Below are 17,924 nucleotides of genomic sequence, written 5' to 3'. Positions count from 1 at the left end.
ATTTTATAGTTTTTGAGATGGCTACTTCTGAAGCGCAACTAATAAAATGGCTGTAGGAGATATCGCTAGATGGAAGTGAGTTGGAGGACGACTTAGAAGTAGATTTCGATTCGGATGACAGTTTGGCTGACCCCACTTACGTAGCAGATTCAGACGATGACGTGCAAAATATAGTTGTATCTAATAGAAGTTATGTCAACGAGCAATCTAAACCTACTCATGTTCAGGAAGCCGTAGATATAGGCACGTTGCGAAATAGAGAGCAACTAGCTGGTGAGAGTCGGATAATTACACCATCGGCATCGGTTATAAGGGGTAAGAATAATTATATTTGATCCACTGAACCGTCTTCGTCAAAAAAGGTATCGAACAGAACTCCTTCGAGAAACATAATTCATATTATGCCTGGGCAAAAAGAAGGAGCCAAAGGCATAGTAGATCCCTTGAAATGTTTTGAGTTATTTTTTACCTCAGATTTGATGAACGGGGTACTTTTGCGCACTAACGAATATATAGACCAAGCAGCTCTCTTCTTGGTATATTTGTATTGAGCGGTGCGCTAAAAAATAATCAGAACAGAACTCCTTCGAGAAACATAGTTCATATTATGCCTGGGCCAAAAGAAGGAGCCAAAGGCATAGTAGATCCCTTGAAATGTTTTGAGTTATTTTTTACCTCAGATTTGATGAACGGGGTACTTTTGCGCACTAACGAATATATAGACCAAGCAGCTCTCTTCTTGGTATATTTGTATTGAGCGGTGCGCTAAAAAATAATCACTTATCAAGTAATGAGCTATTTGATCCTACGATTTGTGTATCACAAAATTTAGCTGCTATGAGTTGTAAACGATTTGAGTTTCTTGTGAAGTGTCTGCATTTCGATGACCGTAACACTATAGATGACAGAAAAAAAACCGATAAGTTTGCTCCTATTCGAAATATTTGGAGATTTTTATTAAACAATGTAGAGATCTGTATAAACCAGGTTCAAACGTGACAATAGATGAGCAACTTTTGGCGTTCAGGGGACGTTTTCCATTCCGCATGTATATTCCTAATAAGCCGGCCAAATATGGAATAAATATCGTTTTGGTGTGTGACGTAAGATCCAAGTATATGATTGATGCCTCACCATATTTGGGTAAAAACACCGGTATAACCATAAATGAACCATTGGGCTCTTACTATTGCAAGCTGCTAACAAAGACAATAGATGGGACAAATCGTAATTTAACTTCCGATAACTGGTTTACTTCTATACCCCTAGCTGAGCAATTGCTTAAACCACCCTACAACTTAACTCTCATTGGGACAATTCGAAATAATAAACAGGAAATTCCAGCAGAATTCAAACATAATTCATTACGCGGTGTTGGAACATCTCTTTTTGGATTCCATGAAAAGCTCACTCTTGTTAGCTACAAGCCAAAGCCTCAAAAGACTGTTCTTTTGCTTTCTACGATGCACGACAAGCCTTCCGTTGACCCTGTTTCCGGTAAGCCAGTAATAATTCAATCATATAATGAAACAAAAGGTGCTGTGGACACATTCGATCAGATGTGTGGTCACTCAAGCTGTAGCCGTAAAACCAAGCGTTGGCCACTTTGCATGTTTTACGGAATGTTGAATATGGCCCTACTCAACAGCTATATAATCTATGTTTCCAATTGTGAAATTATGAAAACTAAGCCAATGACAAGAAGAGAATTCCTCAAAAAATTAAGCAAAGACTTGTGTAAAGACTGGTGCGCCATCCGTTTGGAGGAAAGGCCACTTATGCAAAAAAGAGTTCGTGCGGCAATAAATGAATCGATTGGTCATAATACTGACGATGATACAGACGAACCAGGAATAAAAAAGGGCAAAAGATCAAGATGCGATTTCTGTGATCCGAAGTTGAAGCGTATGAGTGTATATTACTGCGCAAAATGCAAAAAAACTTATTGTTTAGAGCACAGATCACCGAACTGTTGGCAATGTGACGGAAAAACTAGGTGAAAAAACACACAATTTTTTTTTACTGTGCACAGTTTGTTCTTACACAGAAGTTTCATATTCTTTTTTAACATGTAAAATTGATATAATATCTATAAGCTAGAGAAGATTTACACAATTTTCTCGAATGGAATTTTTTTTTTTGTTTTTTTCAAACGATCTCTTTATACCACCACTTAAAAAATGTGATCTATTTATACGACTATACAATATTTTTTAGATTAAGAAAATGAATTGTTCTTTGTTTATTTTTGTTACGAAAGATATAAGAAATATGTTTTTGCTTTTGTTTTAATAAAGCTTTGTTTTTATAAAGGTAATATAATGCGTTTTTATAAAATGCGCCTCACAGGTTATGTTTGCCATTCAAGGACAAAAAAATATGTTTACTATTCTAGGGTTAAAACGTTAGGGAGGGGCGCCGTCAATCAAGTAAAAGTTAGGCATTGGGCCTAAACATGCCTTCCCCCTTGCGGTACGCAACCTCACAGTCCACCAAGGATCACCAACCGTGAAGAAGAGGAAAAAAATAAAAAAAACTTATAACCAACTTAACCTAACGACGGCCAGTTCGCCGGCTTGGCGGCACGCAAGATGGTTTGCATATTGTGCGAGCTTGGTTGCTGATGCCTCGGTTATTCGCCATTTTTCCCGTCATGGCTAGAGGCCTGAGCCATGTTTGCCTAAAGCTAGGGATTGCGAAAAGGAGTAAGAAGATATACGTGTTCATATTTCTTGCCGTTTATTTCCAATGGTTTGTAAAATGAAAGCGAAGCAAGGCTTCAGTAACAAATAAAGTATTGTAACGATAAAAGATTGTAAACGCACAACTCTTTGTTGTTGTTGTTGTAGCAATGCTCGCCCCACCTAATAGCCGCGACCGATCACAAATTGTCATCAATATCCTCTAACGGGAGTCCAAGGAAACTTGCCGTTTCAACAGGGGTGGACCATAAGGAAAGGGGTGTTAGAGGCGTTGGTTCCACATTACAATTAAAGAGATGGTTGGTGTCATGTGGGGACACATTGCAAGCAGGGCATACATTTTGTATGTCGGGGTTGATTCTGGATAGGTAAGAGTTTAACCTGTTACAGTATCCAGAACGAAGTTGAGCAAGAGTGACACGCGTTTCCCTGGGGAGTATGCGTTCCTCTTCTGCGAGTTCTGGATATTTTTCTTCAAGTACTGGATTCACCGGGCAATTCCCGACATAAAGGTCCGACGCCTGTCTATGGAGTTCACCAAGGACTTGCTTGTGTTTTTCCGCTTCATACGGCTGGGTTCTCAGGTGCCGTATTTCCTCAAAATGCTTACGGAGATGACTCCTTAGGCCCCTAGGCGGTGCTGGTTCGTCAATCAGATGTCTGTTGGGATGCCCAGGTTTCTGGGTATTCAACAGAAACTGTTTGGTCAGCATCTCATTTCTCTCCCTGATGGGGAGTATTCTCGCCTCATTATGCAGATGGTGTTCTGGGGACATAAGAAGACAGCCCGTGGCGATTCTGAGAGCAGTATTTTGGCAGGCCTGTAGTTTCTTCCAGTGGGTGGTTTTTAGGCTTGGCGACCATATGGGTGACGCGTAGCATGTAATCGGCTGGCTAATTCCTTTGTATGTGGTCAAGAGCGTTTCTTTACCTTTTCCCCAGGTACTGCCAGCAAGGGATTTGAGGATTTTATTACGGCTCTGAATTCTTGGAACAATTGCGGTTGCGTGCGCACCAAAATGTAGATCCTGATCAAACGTCACACCCAAGATTTTGGGGTGTAGGACAGTCGGTAGCGTAGTGCCATCGACGTGGATGTTCAATATGGTCGACATCTGGGGCGTCCATGTTGTAAATAAGGTCGCGGAAGATTTAGTCGATGACAATGCCAGGTTTCGCGAGGCGAAAAAACTGGAGAGATCAGGGAGATAGCCGTTTATTTTATTGCATAGCTCATCGATCTTTGGGCCTGGGCCTGTGGCCATTATTGTGCAGTCATCGGCGTAGGAAACGATTGTGACTCCTTCCGGTGGTGAAGGTAGCTTAGATATGTAGAAATTAAACAAAAGCGGGGATAGGACACCACCCTGTGGCACCCCTTGTTTAATTCTCCTTTGTTTTGATGTTTCGTTTCTGAATTGCACCGATGCCTGCCGACCACCCAGATAATTTGCGGTCCACCTTTTAAGACATGGGGGAAGGGTAGACCCTTCCAGGTCTTGCAGTAACGAGCCATGGTTGACCGTATCAAAAGCTTTTGATAGGTCTAACGCTACGAGTACTGTTCTATGGTGGGGGTATTGATTCAAACCGCAATTTATCTGGGTGCTAATGACATTTAGCGCGGAGGTAGTGCTATGGAGTTTTCTGAAGCCATGCTGATGAGGGGCTAGCTGCAAATGTGCTTGGAAATAAGGGAGCAAAATGGCTTCAAGCGTCTTTGCCACTGGCGATAGGAGAGATATCGGACGATATGACTCACCTACGTTAGCTGGTTTCCCAGGCTTTAGTAGCGGGACCACCTTGGCCATTTTCCCTTTCTCGGGTATGACAAAGGTGGAAAGAGACAGGTTGAAGACATGCGCTAAATATTTGAAACCCTCTTTCCCTAGGTTTTTAAGCATCGGCATGGCTATGCCGTCTGGGCCCACTGCTTTGGATGGTTTAGCGCGACCAATGGCGTCCTCAACCTCTCTAGCGGTGATGGTAATTGGTGACGCGCTGAGTTTGTGTTTATGTGCGTGTCTATTGGCTCTCCGTCTATCTTTGTCGACCGTAGGATGCATTATATATTGTCGGCAGAAAGCGCTCGCGCATTTTTTCGCATCCGACAGCACCTTATCGCCAAAGGCGATGGAAACTTTGTCTTTGTGCTTAGTCGGATTCGATAGGGACTTTACGGTGGACCAAAGTTTACCTATACCGGTAGAGAGGTTACAACCTCTTAGGTGCTCTTCCCATTTCGCCCGCTTGTGTTCGTCCACAAGCAATCTGATGCGTTGGTTTATATCCCTTATTTGGGGGTCGCCTGGATCAAGCTGTCTTATAAGGTCGCGTTCCCTCGCTAAGCTCGCGGCCTCCGCCGGGAAGTGGGGCCGGATTTCGCGAATTCTCCGGCGGGAATGAAATGTGCAGAGGCGGATTCAATGACCTTACGGAAGGCATGCTCCCCTTGGCGGGCATCAGTCGGAATAGGGAGGGCAGCAAAGCTGCTGTCTGTTGCAGATTTATATTCTTCCCACTTTCCTTTTTTGAAGTTTATGAAAGTGCGTTTTTCGGTGACGATGAAGTCGGCGGTACGCTCGAACGAAATAAGTATGGGCAGGTGGTCGGATGCCAATGTTACCATCGGCTGCCAGTTGACGCAGTTTACGAGTTCTGCGCTCACGATTGAGATATCTGGCGAGCTATTACAGCTTCCTACCATACGTGTGGGCGCGTCTCCGTTTATTGTGCAGAACGTCGTTTCGTCTATTTGATCCGCCAACATCTCACCCCTGCTGTCCGCCCGCAAGTTTGAATGCCATAGGTCGTGATGGGCATTGAAATCGCCTAAGATAATGCGATTGTTGCCAGTGAGTAAGGCCTCGATATTAGGGCGGTATCCACTGGGGCAACAGGTGACAGGAGGGATGTAGATGTTGATGATTTCTAGATTTGCATCGCCTGACCGGACAGATAGGCCTTGACGTTCTAAGACATTGTCACTGCGGTCGATGCCAGGATCAAATATATGATATTGCACAGAGTGGTGTATAATAAACGCGAGGCCGCCTCCATTTCCGCTCTCGCGGTATTTCCTGTGGACATTATAACCAGAGCAGGTCTGCAATGCAGATCTCGCTGTGAGTTTAGTCTCTTGAATCGCAGCAATGCGGATGTTGTGCCGCTTCATGAAATCGACTATCTCCGTAATCTTCCCAGTTAGTCCATTACAGTTGAACTGCAGAATTCTGAAGTGCATGAGGGGTGACGCCGCCACTCTAGGGGTAAGTGAGGGGTGACTACGCCTAGGTTGTGGAAGGCCAGGACGCAATTGCTGTTGTGGCCTTGGGACTGGGCGCCCTTGGGCAAGCATTGGTGTACCCGGATGATTTGGGTTTGCGACCTGGCAACATGGCGCGATGAAACCCGTCGAGGGGTTGCCGTCGAGGGAGACCAGAACATCTAGGAAAGTGGCACCACCCAAGGCAGGAGCTGCATTGAGCGGATGTCGCAAACCTATATATTCTGTGCTGGCAGACGGTGCAAACGGAGGCAGGGACTAAGAGTCTGTTTCCCTGACCTGCACGATTGCTGCCAGAAAAGAGGGGGGGGGGGGGGGGGGGGGGGGGAGAAGAAGACGGGGGCAGGGGCTGATGCTCAGCATTGCTACCAGCTCTACTACGAAGGTAGTAGTTATGAGTGGTATCAGCTGTTTGAGTTGTTGGCGCCGTGGGGCGCGAGCAGCAGCGGGTACTTGTTGTGGCTTGCTGAGCAGCGAAGCTGCTGGAAGGTAGTGGGAATACGCTTAGGCGTAGACTACGGGACGCCCTGGGCGTGAGCAGCAAGGAGCCACAAAGATTTATAAAAGTTACGTGGACGTCGGGTTTTGGGATCAAGCCCAGAACAACCTGTCCGATGCAACCATCCCTTACACGAGACACACTGAACAGAGTATGACCGTCCTAAAAAGATTCTTTTCTGGCAAATGCAGCAAAACCATTTCTCAGGACCGGGGTCAGGAGACGGACCCGGATTGGGTTCGATACCTTCCCGGAGTAAGAGAATATGTAGCAGTCCTGCTGCAAGGAGCTGCTGGGAGGATGACAATTTGTGGGAGGGACGAAACAAATTAAATGGGGGTCACACTGAAATGACAGTCCTTGGTCGGGAAAAATCCCGAGTCGCTCCGGTACATAGAACCGACTGCCTTGGGAAGCGGTAATTGTGTACAGTAAAAGTTCAATAAAAAATAAGAAAGTACAAAAAACATTCATGTGTTTCGGTCGTTACCGAATATTTTGATGTTAGTCCTTGGTTGTGCCCGAGAGTACCCAATCAAAGATGGTACTCTGACCTAGCAAATGGCCAAACGTGGTGGGCAGTATTATCTAGTATTATATAGTATTATCTCCGCATATACATCTGTCCCTAGGACGAGGCGGATCGGGGCAGATGAATGGAACTGCGGATCCGCCAGACGGAGATGTGCGTACGGGGCTCCGATAGCGCTGTTAATGCTGGTCGTGGGTGTCATGCGCCGAAAATTGGTACGACCGCAGCATGGGTCGCAATTCTTTTGTTTTGACCGTGTCTTCCTTGGATACGTAGTAGGTATCCTGCTTGCCCGCCAATGTTGCTGGCAGGGAGTTGTAGCTCCTGGGCGAGCTCATCTGCAATCACGGTGGTGGGAGAGCATCCGTCAATTAAGGCACGGACGAGGTGTAGCCGCCCCCAGCTTCTATCTTCGCGACCGCGGTGAGTGTGATCGCTACCGTGGGTATCGTGGTGGCGGTGGCAGCTGAATGCGGGGCTGGGAGCCCTGCCCGGAAGGCGGACACTGTGGTGAGCTGCAGTGCGTTGGATCCGTGGTTGCGATCTTGTGGCTGATGATGGGTGTGGTGTTGTGGTTGCAGACGAAGAGGCCTTGTCTCCGCTCTGCGGTCGCGCGAATGTCGTCTCCGTTGGGGTTCCTGGTTTGCCGGCGAAGAGACCGGGTCGCTCTCCCTTGTTGGAACCGCTTCATCTCATGCTGCAATCGAGGTCGAAATGATTTGGTTGCTGGTGGTGTGGTCGGACGAAGAGACCGCATCTCCACTCCGGTTCGGCTGGCATCTTGATTTCGGGGTGGACGAAGAGGTCCAGTCTCCGTTCCAGCGTCCGCCGCATATAAAGAAATCGAGTCGCCTATCCGCTCCCGGGGTGAGTCTATCTCCTCTTCCACTTGGACGCTCCATGGCTTGGAGCGGGCTTCTCGGAGTAGCTGCTCCTCCTCGTCGATCGAGGCGATGTGCATCATCGTGTGGTGCTTCTCGCCGTACCGTTTACATCGCCCTTGGCTTGGGCACGCGTTAGAGCTGTGATCAGGCGCCAGATAAATGCCACAGTAGCTTCCGCGTTTCGCTACGTAGAGGCGCTCTTCTGGCTTGTTCGCCCTAAAGATGGGGCACAAGCGGATAAGGTGTCGCTCAAGACACACTCGACATTCCGTTTCAAAGCGGCAAAATGACCAATTTTTCTGAAAGGAATGCAATAGGTTTGAATAGGTCGGGTCATTATCGAAGTGCAGGGGCGAGTGGTCATTTGAGACGGTGACATATGTCTTTAACATCCTAATCGGTTGAGAATTTTTGGGCTGAATTGTCAGGTTGGTGACGCTTGCTTCACGACGGGTGCGATCTGCCCGTATCATTATTCGAAGTGGTATGTGCCACCCTGTCGAAGTAAAAAACAATTTTTTATGTTTGTTTTCTTTTTTTGTAACTGTACATTTCATGTACATTTCAATATATCCGCTTTGATACTAAATATTGTGCTCATTTGGTAAATGTATTTAATTGCCGAGTACACCCAACTAACATTAAGAGGTGATACTGACCAAATCAGTCAATTTTGAAAAATTTGTGAACAAATTTAAACAAGAAATAAATTGTTTATGAAATAAATGTAGTAACTGAGCATGCGAATATTTTTATGGCGCTATTTTCATATACAAGTTTCCATATATTTTGTTTTGTTTACCAGGCTTTTAAAAGTGTTATTTACGTGATATGTGCTTTATTTGTTTTACAATAAGTCATGAATTGTGTTGTCCAAGTATAAACTATAGTTATTGTTTTCTTGGACAAAATCTACAAACTACTACTATTTTCATTTTTTCGTCTACCACCATTCCCATTTTTGAAGTCCGCTTACTGGTACCAGCATACCAACGGCAAAGACAAGAAAACGCACATTCATACATACCCGTGTATAGAATGTAAAATTCCTATGAATTGAAACAACGGGAAATGTATCAAGTGATTTTCCGTTCTTTCATTCTCTACGACAGCGTGGCCTGGCGTACAACCTATTTGTAATAATTCGTAAAAAATTAACTTGTGAACAGTTGTGGTCAAAAAAAAAATTTTTTTTAAAATACGCCCGCCCGGTCACAGTGAGCATTATTTTGAAACAAGACTATCATTTAGGCGAATCACCAAAGGATCAATTTCTTGTTATGTGTATGCCGGCGCCTGTCGGTATAGAAACATCAGAGCAAAGTATAAGCGAAGCGTGGAAGATTAAACCACCATATAGTAGTGGCGTAGACCAACATCGTTTCACCTTTAGTTATAGAGGGGGCGCAGACAGTGCTGCTACTGGCACATGTGTCTGTGGTGCACGTGGTCCCCATGAAGCTTTCACAACGGTGAAAGGCACAAATACAATTTCCATTTATGAAAAGGAAAAAAAAGCCACTGCTCTTGGAAAGTTTTAATTTGAGTGATTAAATAAAAAATGAATTGATTTTTAAACAATAACAGAAGCATCGATACTTGCCATTCTATTGAAGTTAGGTTATTTGGCAATTGTGCCGGAATGCATCTAAGTTTCGACGTATTGAAAGCCTCGCGAATATCCCCGAAATCAAACAAAATATGTTTGTGTATACTGAATTTCAATTGGTTAAATATTCCTCCATATTTTTGCAAAATTTTTCGCATATTTAATCAAACAATTTACAAGTCTGCAACTAATTGCAAACGCATTACAATAGCTTGTGCACGCGCTATGGCCAAAGGTGGAAGCGGTAGCAGCGATATTAGTGCTGGCAGTAGTGGAATTAGTGCGGGGACTGATAGTGAGTGCAGTAGTCAGAAACTGGATTGGCGAAGCTGTTCAATGAATCAAATATATCGCGGTTTGAGTGAATTCGAATTGGAACATGTACCGCCGGTTCGTCCCAGCGACACACATACAGTGCTCTATCACTGCGCCCCACGTCTTTTACGTGCTCACCATAAATGGGATGCGACGCATGTCCGTTTACCATGCTCTAGTAAAAGTTAATACCCAGTGACTGCAGAAGATGGTAGTTCACTATAGAATCACGTTGGGAAATGATTGAAAAATCCTTATTACAGCCCATTAATAATAGCAAGGAGCTGCAATCGGCCATAATCTCGTACAATACACAATATGAAAATCAATGGAATTTTGGTGCTCTACATCGTTTGTTCGAAGATGATTTAGATGAGAGTGAATCGCTACCACGTATAATATATGCAAGAAGAAATACGTTTTGTCATATGTCCAGAGCTGCTTATTTCCAAATTATTTACGGAACGTTTACGACCTACCGAAGCCCTATTGATGGTCGCTGCCGAACGGTACAGCGACTACAACAATTATGCAAATACTTTCGAATGGGCTGGAAATCATGATGATTGTATACCATTTGATAGTTCACGTCATCGTCAAACGCATATTGTAGCTATCGATGCTTTATATTTTATGCCATCACAACATCAATATCGTGAAGATTTGATTAAACGTGAATTGAATAAAGCTTATGTTGGATTTCAACATACACTAAGTTCAGCACCACCTGGTGTAGTATCAGGTAATTGGGGCTCTGGTGCAGTTGGAGGTGATTCTCGTTGGAAAGCTTTAATAAAACTTATAGTGTGCACAATAACTCAACGACCTTTGGCATATTTTACTTTTGGTGATGCTAACTTACGGGAAGAAGTACATCGCATGAACACATTTCTTTTGGAACATAATGTGTGTGTAAAGGATTTATGGAACTTTCTAACTAGCTATCAAAGTCAAAATATGACATCGAATGAGCTGTACAATCCTATTTACGGCTGCATTAGTAACACTTTGAAGCGCAGCCCGAAGACGAAAGCCGACTCACCAAAGATTAAGAGTTTGCCAAATTTAATGAAATGCTGGTTGAAACCGCAAACATCAAATGCAAATGGAAATGCGATTTCCTCTGCATCCTCAACGTCGCGGCGAAGCAATTTGAGTGAAGATATATTCGCCACCTCCTCGGATACAGAAGTTGAGGATGCTGATAGCAATCCCACAAAAGCTTCGTCTATAACCACACTTTGATCGACCTCACCGTCAGCTAGCACAACGAAGGTGATGAATGCCCGAAGCTACAGTACATCTCACCACAACATCACAACCAACTGATATTGGGGAAAATGAAATTGGTACTGGTTTCACAAGCGAGACTAGAAAAACAGAAACAAATAACGCAAAACCCTTACCATCACTAGCAGAGAAGAGCACAGGCTCACAGGGTCGTCAACGCTCGCTACTAGAAATGCTAGATCTATGTTATACAGCAAAAGCAAATAATGGTCCCGTTACAAAACGCATATGTCTTAGCAACAAAAAAGTCGAAAATAAAGATTCAACAACACCGAAAAAATAACAAAAAAAGGTATATAATTAAATTTTAAATCAAAAATATTTTATATATTTTTAAATTGTACTTTAAAGTAGTCGTAGAAACTAACCTAACCTAATCGTAGAACGAGAAGAAATATATGTGGTAGCTACTAAAAAAAAAAGCCATTGAAAATGGCACAATGAAATATAATAACATAATTAGTAGGATCAAAATGTAAACTCCCATGCGAGATGGATGACATTTTTTTCAAGAATATTTTTGTCAGAAACTACGTTGTAGAGCAAACGTACGCATTGTAATTACAGCTGCTAACGGAAGTAGGTAAATATAAATCAAAACAGTAATATCATCCCACATCATATGCTGTTCCAGGTACTGTGTAGGATTTGTACAAGTCTTATCCATAACGCGACATATCCGCGTTATAATCTTCTTCGAAACCAATTGTACATTTTCCGAAGTAAGTGCTACTGACGTATCTGCCATAATCTCCACCCGTGTTGAACCCAAACCATAAGCTACCGACTTGTGCAGAAAATTATCGAGAACCATTTCAATTAGTTCAGGAATTTATCCAACAGAGCTCCAAATTATCGCTTGCACCGATGGATACATTTCTTTTTGTTCAATTGTTAAATGTATTAATTTATCTAAAATATGCGCAACTTTTGCTTTCTTAGCATCATCATTATATTGCAAATTTTATTAAATTCTTTAACCATGGCGTCATATATTCCAAACATAAATGTTTCAATTCAATTGTGCTACGCTGAAAACCTTGTATACAAAAAAAAAATAAATAAATGTAAAGCGCGATAAACTCCGAAGAGATCTAAGGCCGAGCTTCTCTTCCAATTTGCGTCGTGCTCCTCTTGATTTTTCCCTACAAATTGACCGGACTCCGAACGGCATCTGCAAGGCAGATCAGTTTTCACTGAGAGCTTTTCATGGCAGAAATACACCCGGAGCGCTTGCCAAACACTGCCGAGGGGCGACCCCGCTTAGAAAAATTTTCTTCTAATTTAAAAACCTTATTTCTAAAATTTTGATGTTGCTTTGCCCGGGGTGCGAACCCAGAGCATACGGTGTGGTAGGCGGAGCACGCTACCATCACACCACGGTGGCCGCCTTGTATACATTCCTCCAAAAATTCAACTAAATTTCGTTCATTGTTTGCTAATTTTTCGCTAACAGATTTAATGAATATTTTATTATTGGAAGGTATGCATAGTCCTTGTGTCTCCAATAGTTGACCTTCAATTTTTAAATCAAAAGATGCTGTCAGCGCACGGTTGTATAAAGGTTGGTTAAAATAACCAACAAAATTAAACTAAGTTAACAAACGAAATTCAACTCCGTTTGTTTGAATAAAAATATACGTTTCAGCACTCGCGGTTCGGGCCGCAGTGCGCCAAATATAACCAAAAAATATTTGAGGGATTCTGCTATAGGCAGAAGAAGTCTTTCTTCAGATTATTATACATTTTTGTAATAAGGAAGAAAACTTTAAAGCATCTAAAAGGGTTCTTATTTGATTTTTAAAAAATTGGATTATCTTGACAAAATTCCTGTTGGCCTCGTGCCGTTGGCCGAGTGCATATGTGTTCTGTGGCAGATAGCGGATCTGCGTTAGGGTTGTGGTGTCCTCGCTCGGGGTGAGCGAGTGAATTTAGGGTTTGAATTTTTTTTGAAAATTTAAAAAATTTAATGGGCCGGAGAATGCCTTTGTTTTCAGAGGCAGATGCGGATCTGCATTAGAGTTGTTGTTTGGCCTCGTTTCGGGTGAACGAGAGCTGGGGTTTATTTTTCTGAAAATTTAAAGGCAGGTTCGGAAGGGAGTGCGGCAGAGGAACGGAGGAGCTATTGGCCTTCTCGCAATCCATCTCCTCCGTTGGGAGGAGGATCAGTTTGACCAATAGTCGTTTCACCTGACCCTTCTCTGTCAGAAGGTCAACTACACGTATTCGGTTATCTTCGCCGGGGTGTACCCTGACCACTCTACCCAGCCTCCATTCGTTGGACGATACGTTGTCCTCTTTGAGGATAGCGAGATCTCCCACTTGTATATTGTGTTTGGGATGCTTTCACTTCACACGCTTTTGAAGTTCGGATAGATATTCGGTTTTCCATCGCTTGCAGAAAGTATGATGGAGGGCTTAGAGTTTCTGCCACCGATTGATCATCGAGGCAGAACTCTCACTAGCATCTGGTTCTGGCGGAGCCAGTAGGTGGCTGCCCGTTAGGAAATGTCCTGGAGTTAATTAGTGGTTCCTGGAGTTTGGGTCCTTCGACCATGGACTGAGCGGGCGCGAGTTGAGGCACGCCTCAATCCTGCACAAAAGTGCTTGGAACTCCTCCATTGTGTGCTTATGGGGAAACGCGATCTTTTTGAAGTGGCTTTTGAAGCTCTTCACTTCCGCCTCCCACAAACCGCCCATATGTGGAGCCGCGGCGGGAATAAAATGCCAGTTTAATGCTTGATGGCTATACCTTGAGACTGTTTTGTCTCGGCTTTCTGCCAGAAAGGCTTTAAATTCGTATCGTAAAGATCTTGACGCTCCGAAAAAGTTTGTACCATTGTCGGAGTAGATGTTTTTCGGACATCCTCTTCTCGCGGTAAAACGCGAAAAGGCTGCGAGTGGCGTTAGTGGAGAAACAGACAAAAAGGCATACGTAGCCTTTGGACAGTCGACATCCCCTACCGCGGTAGCTTTTGATGACGAAAGGCTCCGCAAAGTCTACCCCGGTATTGGTGAACACGCGGGTACAAGCAGTCCGTTCGCAGGGAAGGGTACCCATAAGTTGGGACTGCGCCTGCTTTCGGTGAATAATGCAGTTTTTGCAATTGTGGATGATGGCTCTGATCATGGTCTTGACATTCGGTATCCAGTATTGGGTTCGGATGAGACGGAGCATGAGCTGGTTCTCGCCATGAAGGGAATCATTATGAAACATCATTACTGTAAGGCGAGACAGCCTACAATTGTAAGGTAAGACAACCGGATGACGCTCGTTATATGAAAAGTCTTTTGAAGCCCCTAGACGCCCCCCTGTTCTAATAATATCATCTTTGTCGAGGTATGGGTTGAGTGACAGTATTTCAATATTTCGATCAATAGGTTCCCTATTTTTCAATTTTACGTACTCTGTACCGTAGAATCGTTTATGACATACTTTGATTAACACTTGAGTCGTTACCTTAATTTCATCGGCTGAGATTATGCACGACTTTTCGTGAAACGAGGCTTTTGTTGCTGGATGAGTTCGTTTATAAAGTCTCCTAATATAGGATAGAACCTTCAAAGCCCTGGGTAAATGTGAAAATCGGCCGAGAATGTCTATATGATCTACCCTTGTCGTGGCATATGATTGTGCCCTCTTCTCCTCAACGGACGTGTGGTATTCGGTGTCTTGTGCTGGCCAGTGGGAATTGTCTTCTTGCAGCCAAGAAGGTCCCTGCCATCACAACGAATTGTTGACCAAGTAGGGACGCTAGTAGTCCTCTGCTTCCCAAATCCGCTGGGTTAGATTCTGAGTACACGTGAAGCCAGTCCTTATTTCCGACCATGTCGATGATCTTGGTGATCCGATGTGCGACGCAAGTGGACCAGGTATAGGGCAGTTTCCTTATCTACGCGAGCACTATGGTTGAATACATCCATAGACGTAGTTTTACGGGTCCCATTCTAATGTTCCTAAAAATGGATTCGGTTATTTCTGCGAGCAGAGCTGCTCCACAGAGTTCTAGACGTGGAAGTGATATAGTCTTCACTGGGGCTACTCGGGTTTTGGCTAGCAAGAGATTTGTGAAAATTGTATCGTCCCTTTTTGCGCGCATGTAGATTGGTGCTGCATATGCCTTTTCCGATTCATCGCAAAAACCACGTATTTCGATGTCGTTCTCTGGCGTAAAATTTACCCATAGCGGTATCATAATGCTGTCTATTTCGTGGTACTGTTCTGTGAAATTTTTCCAACGTTCCAATGTACTAGTCGATACTGGTTCGTCCTAAGCTGTGCCCTCTAACCATATACTCTGCATGAGTATTTTCGCCACGATGACCATTGGTGCAAACCATCCTAAGGGGTCGAAAAGTTTGGCGATTGCCGATAATATTGTTCGTTTCGTAATGTTTTCAGGGTTTTCCAACGCGCCTGATTTAAAATAGAAGATATCGGAATGGGCATTCCATTTTTCCACATTTTCTACCTCCCAGAAGGCGTTTAATTGATTGTCTAACGCAACCTCGTTGTAGAATGACATTATGCTCTTCGGTGGACTCGGTGCTTCTATGCGACCAAACGTGCATTTAGTAAATTCTTTTTCAGTCCGCTCAGTATAATTTGGGGATATATGTCTCCTCCAAGTATGAGGTCTACGTCTTCGTTGACGTAAAACCTCTTGTCTGCCAAAACCAAGTCTGGGAATGCCTGCATAGTCATGGCGTTGATATGGCAGGATGGAAGATTCCCAGTGATGGATGATTTGGATGCTTTTTTCACCTAAGCTGACACCGCATTTGTGATGCCTGAAACTTGGATATGCATTTTCCACGCTGACAAATTGATTCTGCGTTTTAGTCTTTCAGTTATAAAGGAACATTCAGACCCTGAATCAATTAATGCCCGCGCGGAGAAGTCGGTACCATTATGGTGAATGTGTACGCGAGCAGTTCCTAAAAGCACACCTGTGCTGGAATTCGTATGACAGGATGTCACATTTTTGTCCCCGTTTGAATCTGGTTTTTCTGATTCCTGTCTCGCTAGTGCCTGTCTAGATGTAGACGGGCTATTATCTTAGGAGTTTTGGGGCGGGTTGTAGGTTGTTGTTGTTGTAGCAATGCTCGCCCCACCTAATAGCCGCGACCGATCACAAATTGTCATCAATATCCTCTAACGGGAGTCCAAGGAAACTTGCCGTTTCAACAGGGGTGGACCATAAGGAAAGGGGTGTTAGAGGCGTTGGTTCCACATTACAATTAAAGAGATGGTTGGTGTCATGTGGGGACACATTGCAAGCGGGGCATACATTTTGTATGTCGGGGTTGTTTCTGGATAGGTAAGAGTTTAACCTGTTACAGTATCCAAAACGAAGTTGAGCAAGAGTGACACGCGTTTCCCTGGGGAGTATGCGTTCCCCTTCCGCCAGTTCTGGATATTTTTCTTCAAGTACTGGATTCACCGGGCAATTCCCGACATAAAGATCCGACGCCTGTCTATGGAGTTCACCAAGGACCTGCTTGTGTTTTTTCGCTTCATACGGCTGGGTTCTCAGGTGCCGTATTTCCTCAAAATGCTTACGGAAATGACTCCTTAGGCCCCTAGGCGGTGCTGGTTCGTCAATCAGATGTCTGTTGGGATGCCCAGGTTTCTGGGTATTCAACAGAAACTGTTTGGTCAGCATCTCATTTCTCTCCCTGATGGGGAGTATTCTCGCCTCATTATGCAGATGGTGTTCTGGGGACATAAGAAGACAGCCCGTGGCGACTCTGAGAGCAGTATTTTGGCAGGCCTGTAGTTTCTTCCAGTGGGTAGTTTTTAGGCTTGGAGCCCATATGGGTGACGCGTAGCACGTAATCGGCTGGCTAATTGCTTTTTATGTGGTCATGAGCGTTTCTTTATCTTTTCCCCAGGTACTGCCAGCAAGGGATTTGAGGATTTTATTACGGCTCTGAATTCTCGGAACAATTGCGGTTGCGTGCGCACCAAAATGTAGATCCTGATCAAACGTCACACCCAAGATTTTGGGGTGTAGGACAGTCGGTAGCGTAGTGCCATCGACGTGGATGTTCAATATGGTCGACATTTGGGGCGTCCATGTTGTAAATAAGGTCGCGGAAGATTTAGTCGGTGACAATGCCAGGTTTCGCGAGGCGAAAAAACTGGAGAGATCAGGGAGATAGCCGTTTATTTTATTGCATAGCTCATCGATCTTTGGGCCTGGGCCTGTGGCCATTATTGTGCAGTCATCGGCGTAGGAAACGATTGTGACTCCTTCCGGTGGTGAAGGTAGCTTAGATATGTAGAAATTAAACAAAGGTGGGGATAGGACACCAGCCTGTGGCACCCCTTGTTTAATTCTCCTTGGTTTTGATGTTTCGTTTCTGAATTGCACCGATGCCTGCCGAACACCCAGATAATTTGCGGTCCACCTTTTAAGACATGGGGGAAGGGTAGACCCTTCCAGGTCTTGCAGTAATGAGCCATGGTTGACCGTATCAAAGGCTTTTGATAGGTCTAGCGCTACGAGTACTGTTCTATGGTGGGGGTATTGATTCAAACCGCAATTTATCTGGGTGCTAATGACATTTAGCGCGGAGGTAGTGCTATAGAGTTTTCTGAAGCCATGCTGATGAGGGGCTAGCTGCAAATGTGCTTGGAAATAAGGGAGCAAAATGGCTTCAAGCGTCTTTGCCACTGGCGATAGGAGAGATATCGGACGATATGACTCACCTACGTTAGCTGGTTTCCCAGGATTTAGTAGCGGGACCACCTTGGCCATTTTCCATTTCTCTGGTATGGCAAAGGTGGAGAGAGACAGGTTG

At 44.2% G+C, this 17,924-nt stretch overlaps 2 protein-coding genes and 1 pseudogene across 10 annotated transcripts in view; 2 read left to right on the top strand and 1 right to left on the bottom strand.

Annotated features, from left to right (window-relative positions):
* The window catches only part of Mipp1 (Multiple inositol polyphosphate phosphatase 1), a 1,171,163-nt gene that overhangs the window by 289,650 nt on the left and 863,589 nt on the right, over positions 1-17,924 (bottom strand). The gene's annotated exons all lie outside the window — the stretch shown is intronic.
* On the top strand, positions 1,047-9,444 carry LOC137252859 (uncharacterized). Its single transcript, XM_067788964.1, has 2 exons — positions 1,047-1,905; positions 9,122-9,444. The coding sequence occupies exons 1-2, from the start codon at positions 1,047-1,049 to the stop codon at positions 9,442-9,444; spliced, it is 1,182 nt and encodes a 393-aa protein (XP_067645065.1).
* On the top strand, positions 9,738-11,072 carry LOC137252852 (poly(ADP-ribose) glycohydrolase-like; annotated as a pseudogene).

The sequence above is a fragment of the Eurosta solidaginis genome, chromosome 5 (assembly GCF_040869045.1).
Source record: "Eurosta solidaginis isolate ZX-2024a chromosome 5, ASM4086904v1, whole genome shotgun sequence".
Lineage (NCBI taxonomy): Eukaryota > Metazoa > Arthropoda > Insecta > Diptera > Tephritidae > Eurosta > Eurosta solidaginis.
This window is presented reverse-complemented; position numbering and strand designations above follow the sequence as displayed.

Excerpts from the sequence above, each read along its gene's own strand:
- LOC137252859 (XM_067788964.1), top strand. The coding sequence starts at position 1,047 with ATGTATATTCCTAATAAGCCGGCCAAATATGGAATAAATATCGTTTTG. Across the intron at positions 1,906-9,121 it reads CTGTGATCCGAAGTTGAAGC|TGAGCATTATTTTGAAACAA; the intron begins GTATGAGTGTAT and ends GCCCGGTCACAG.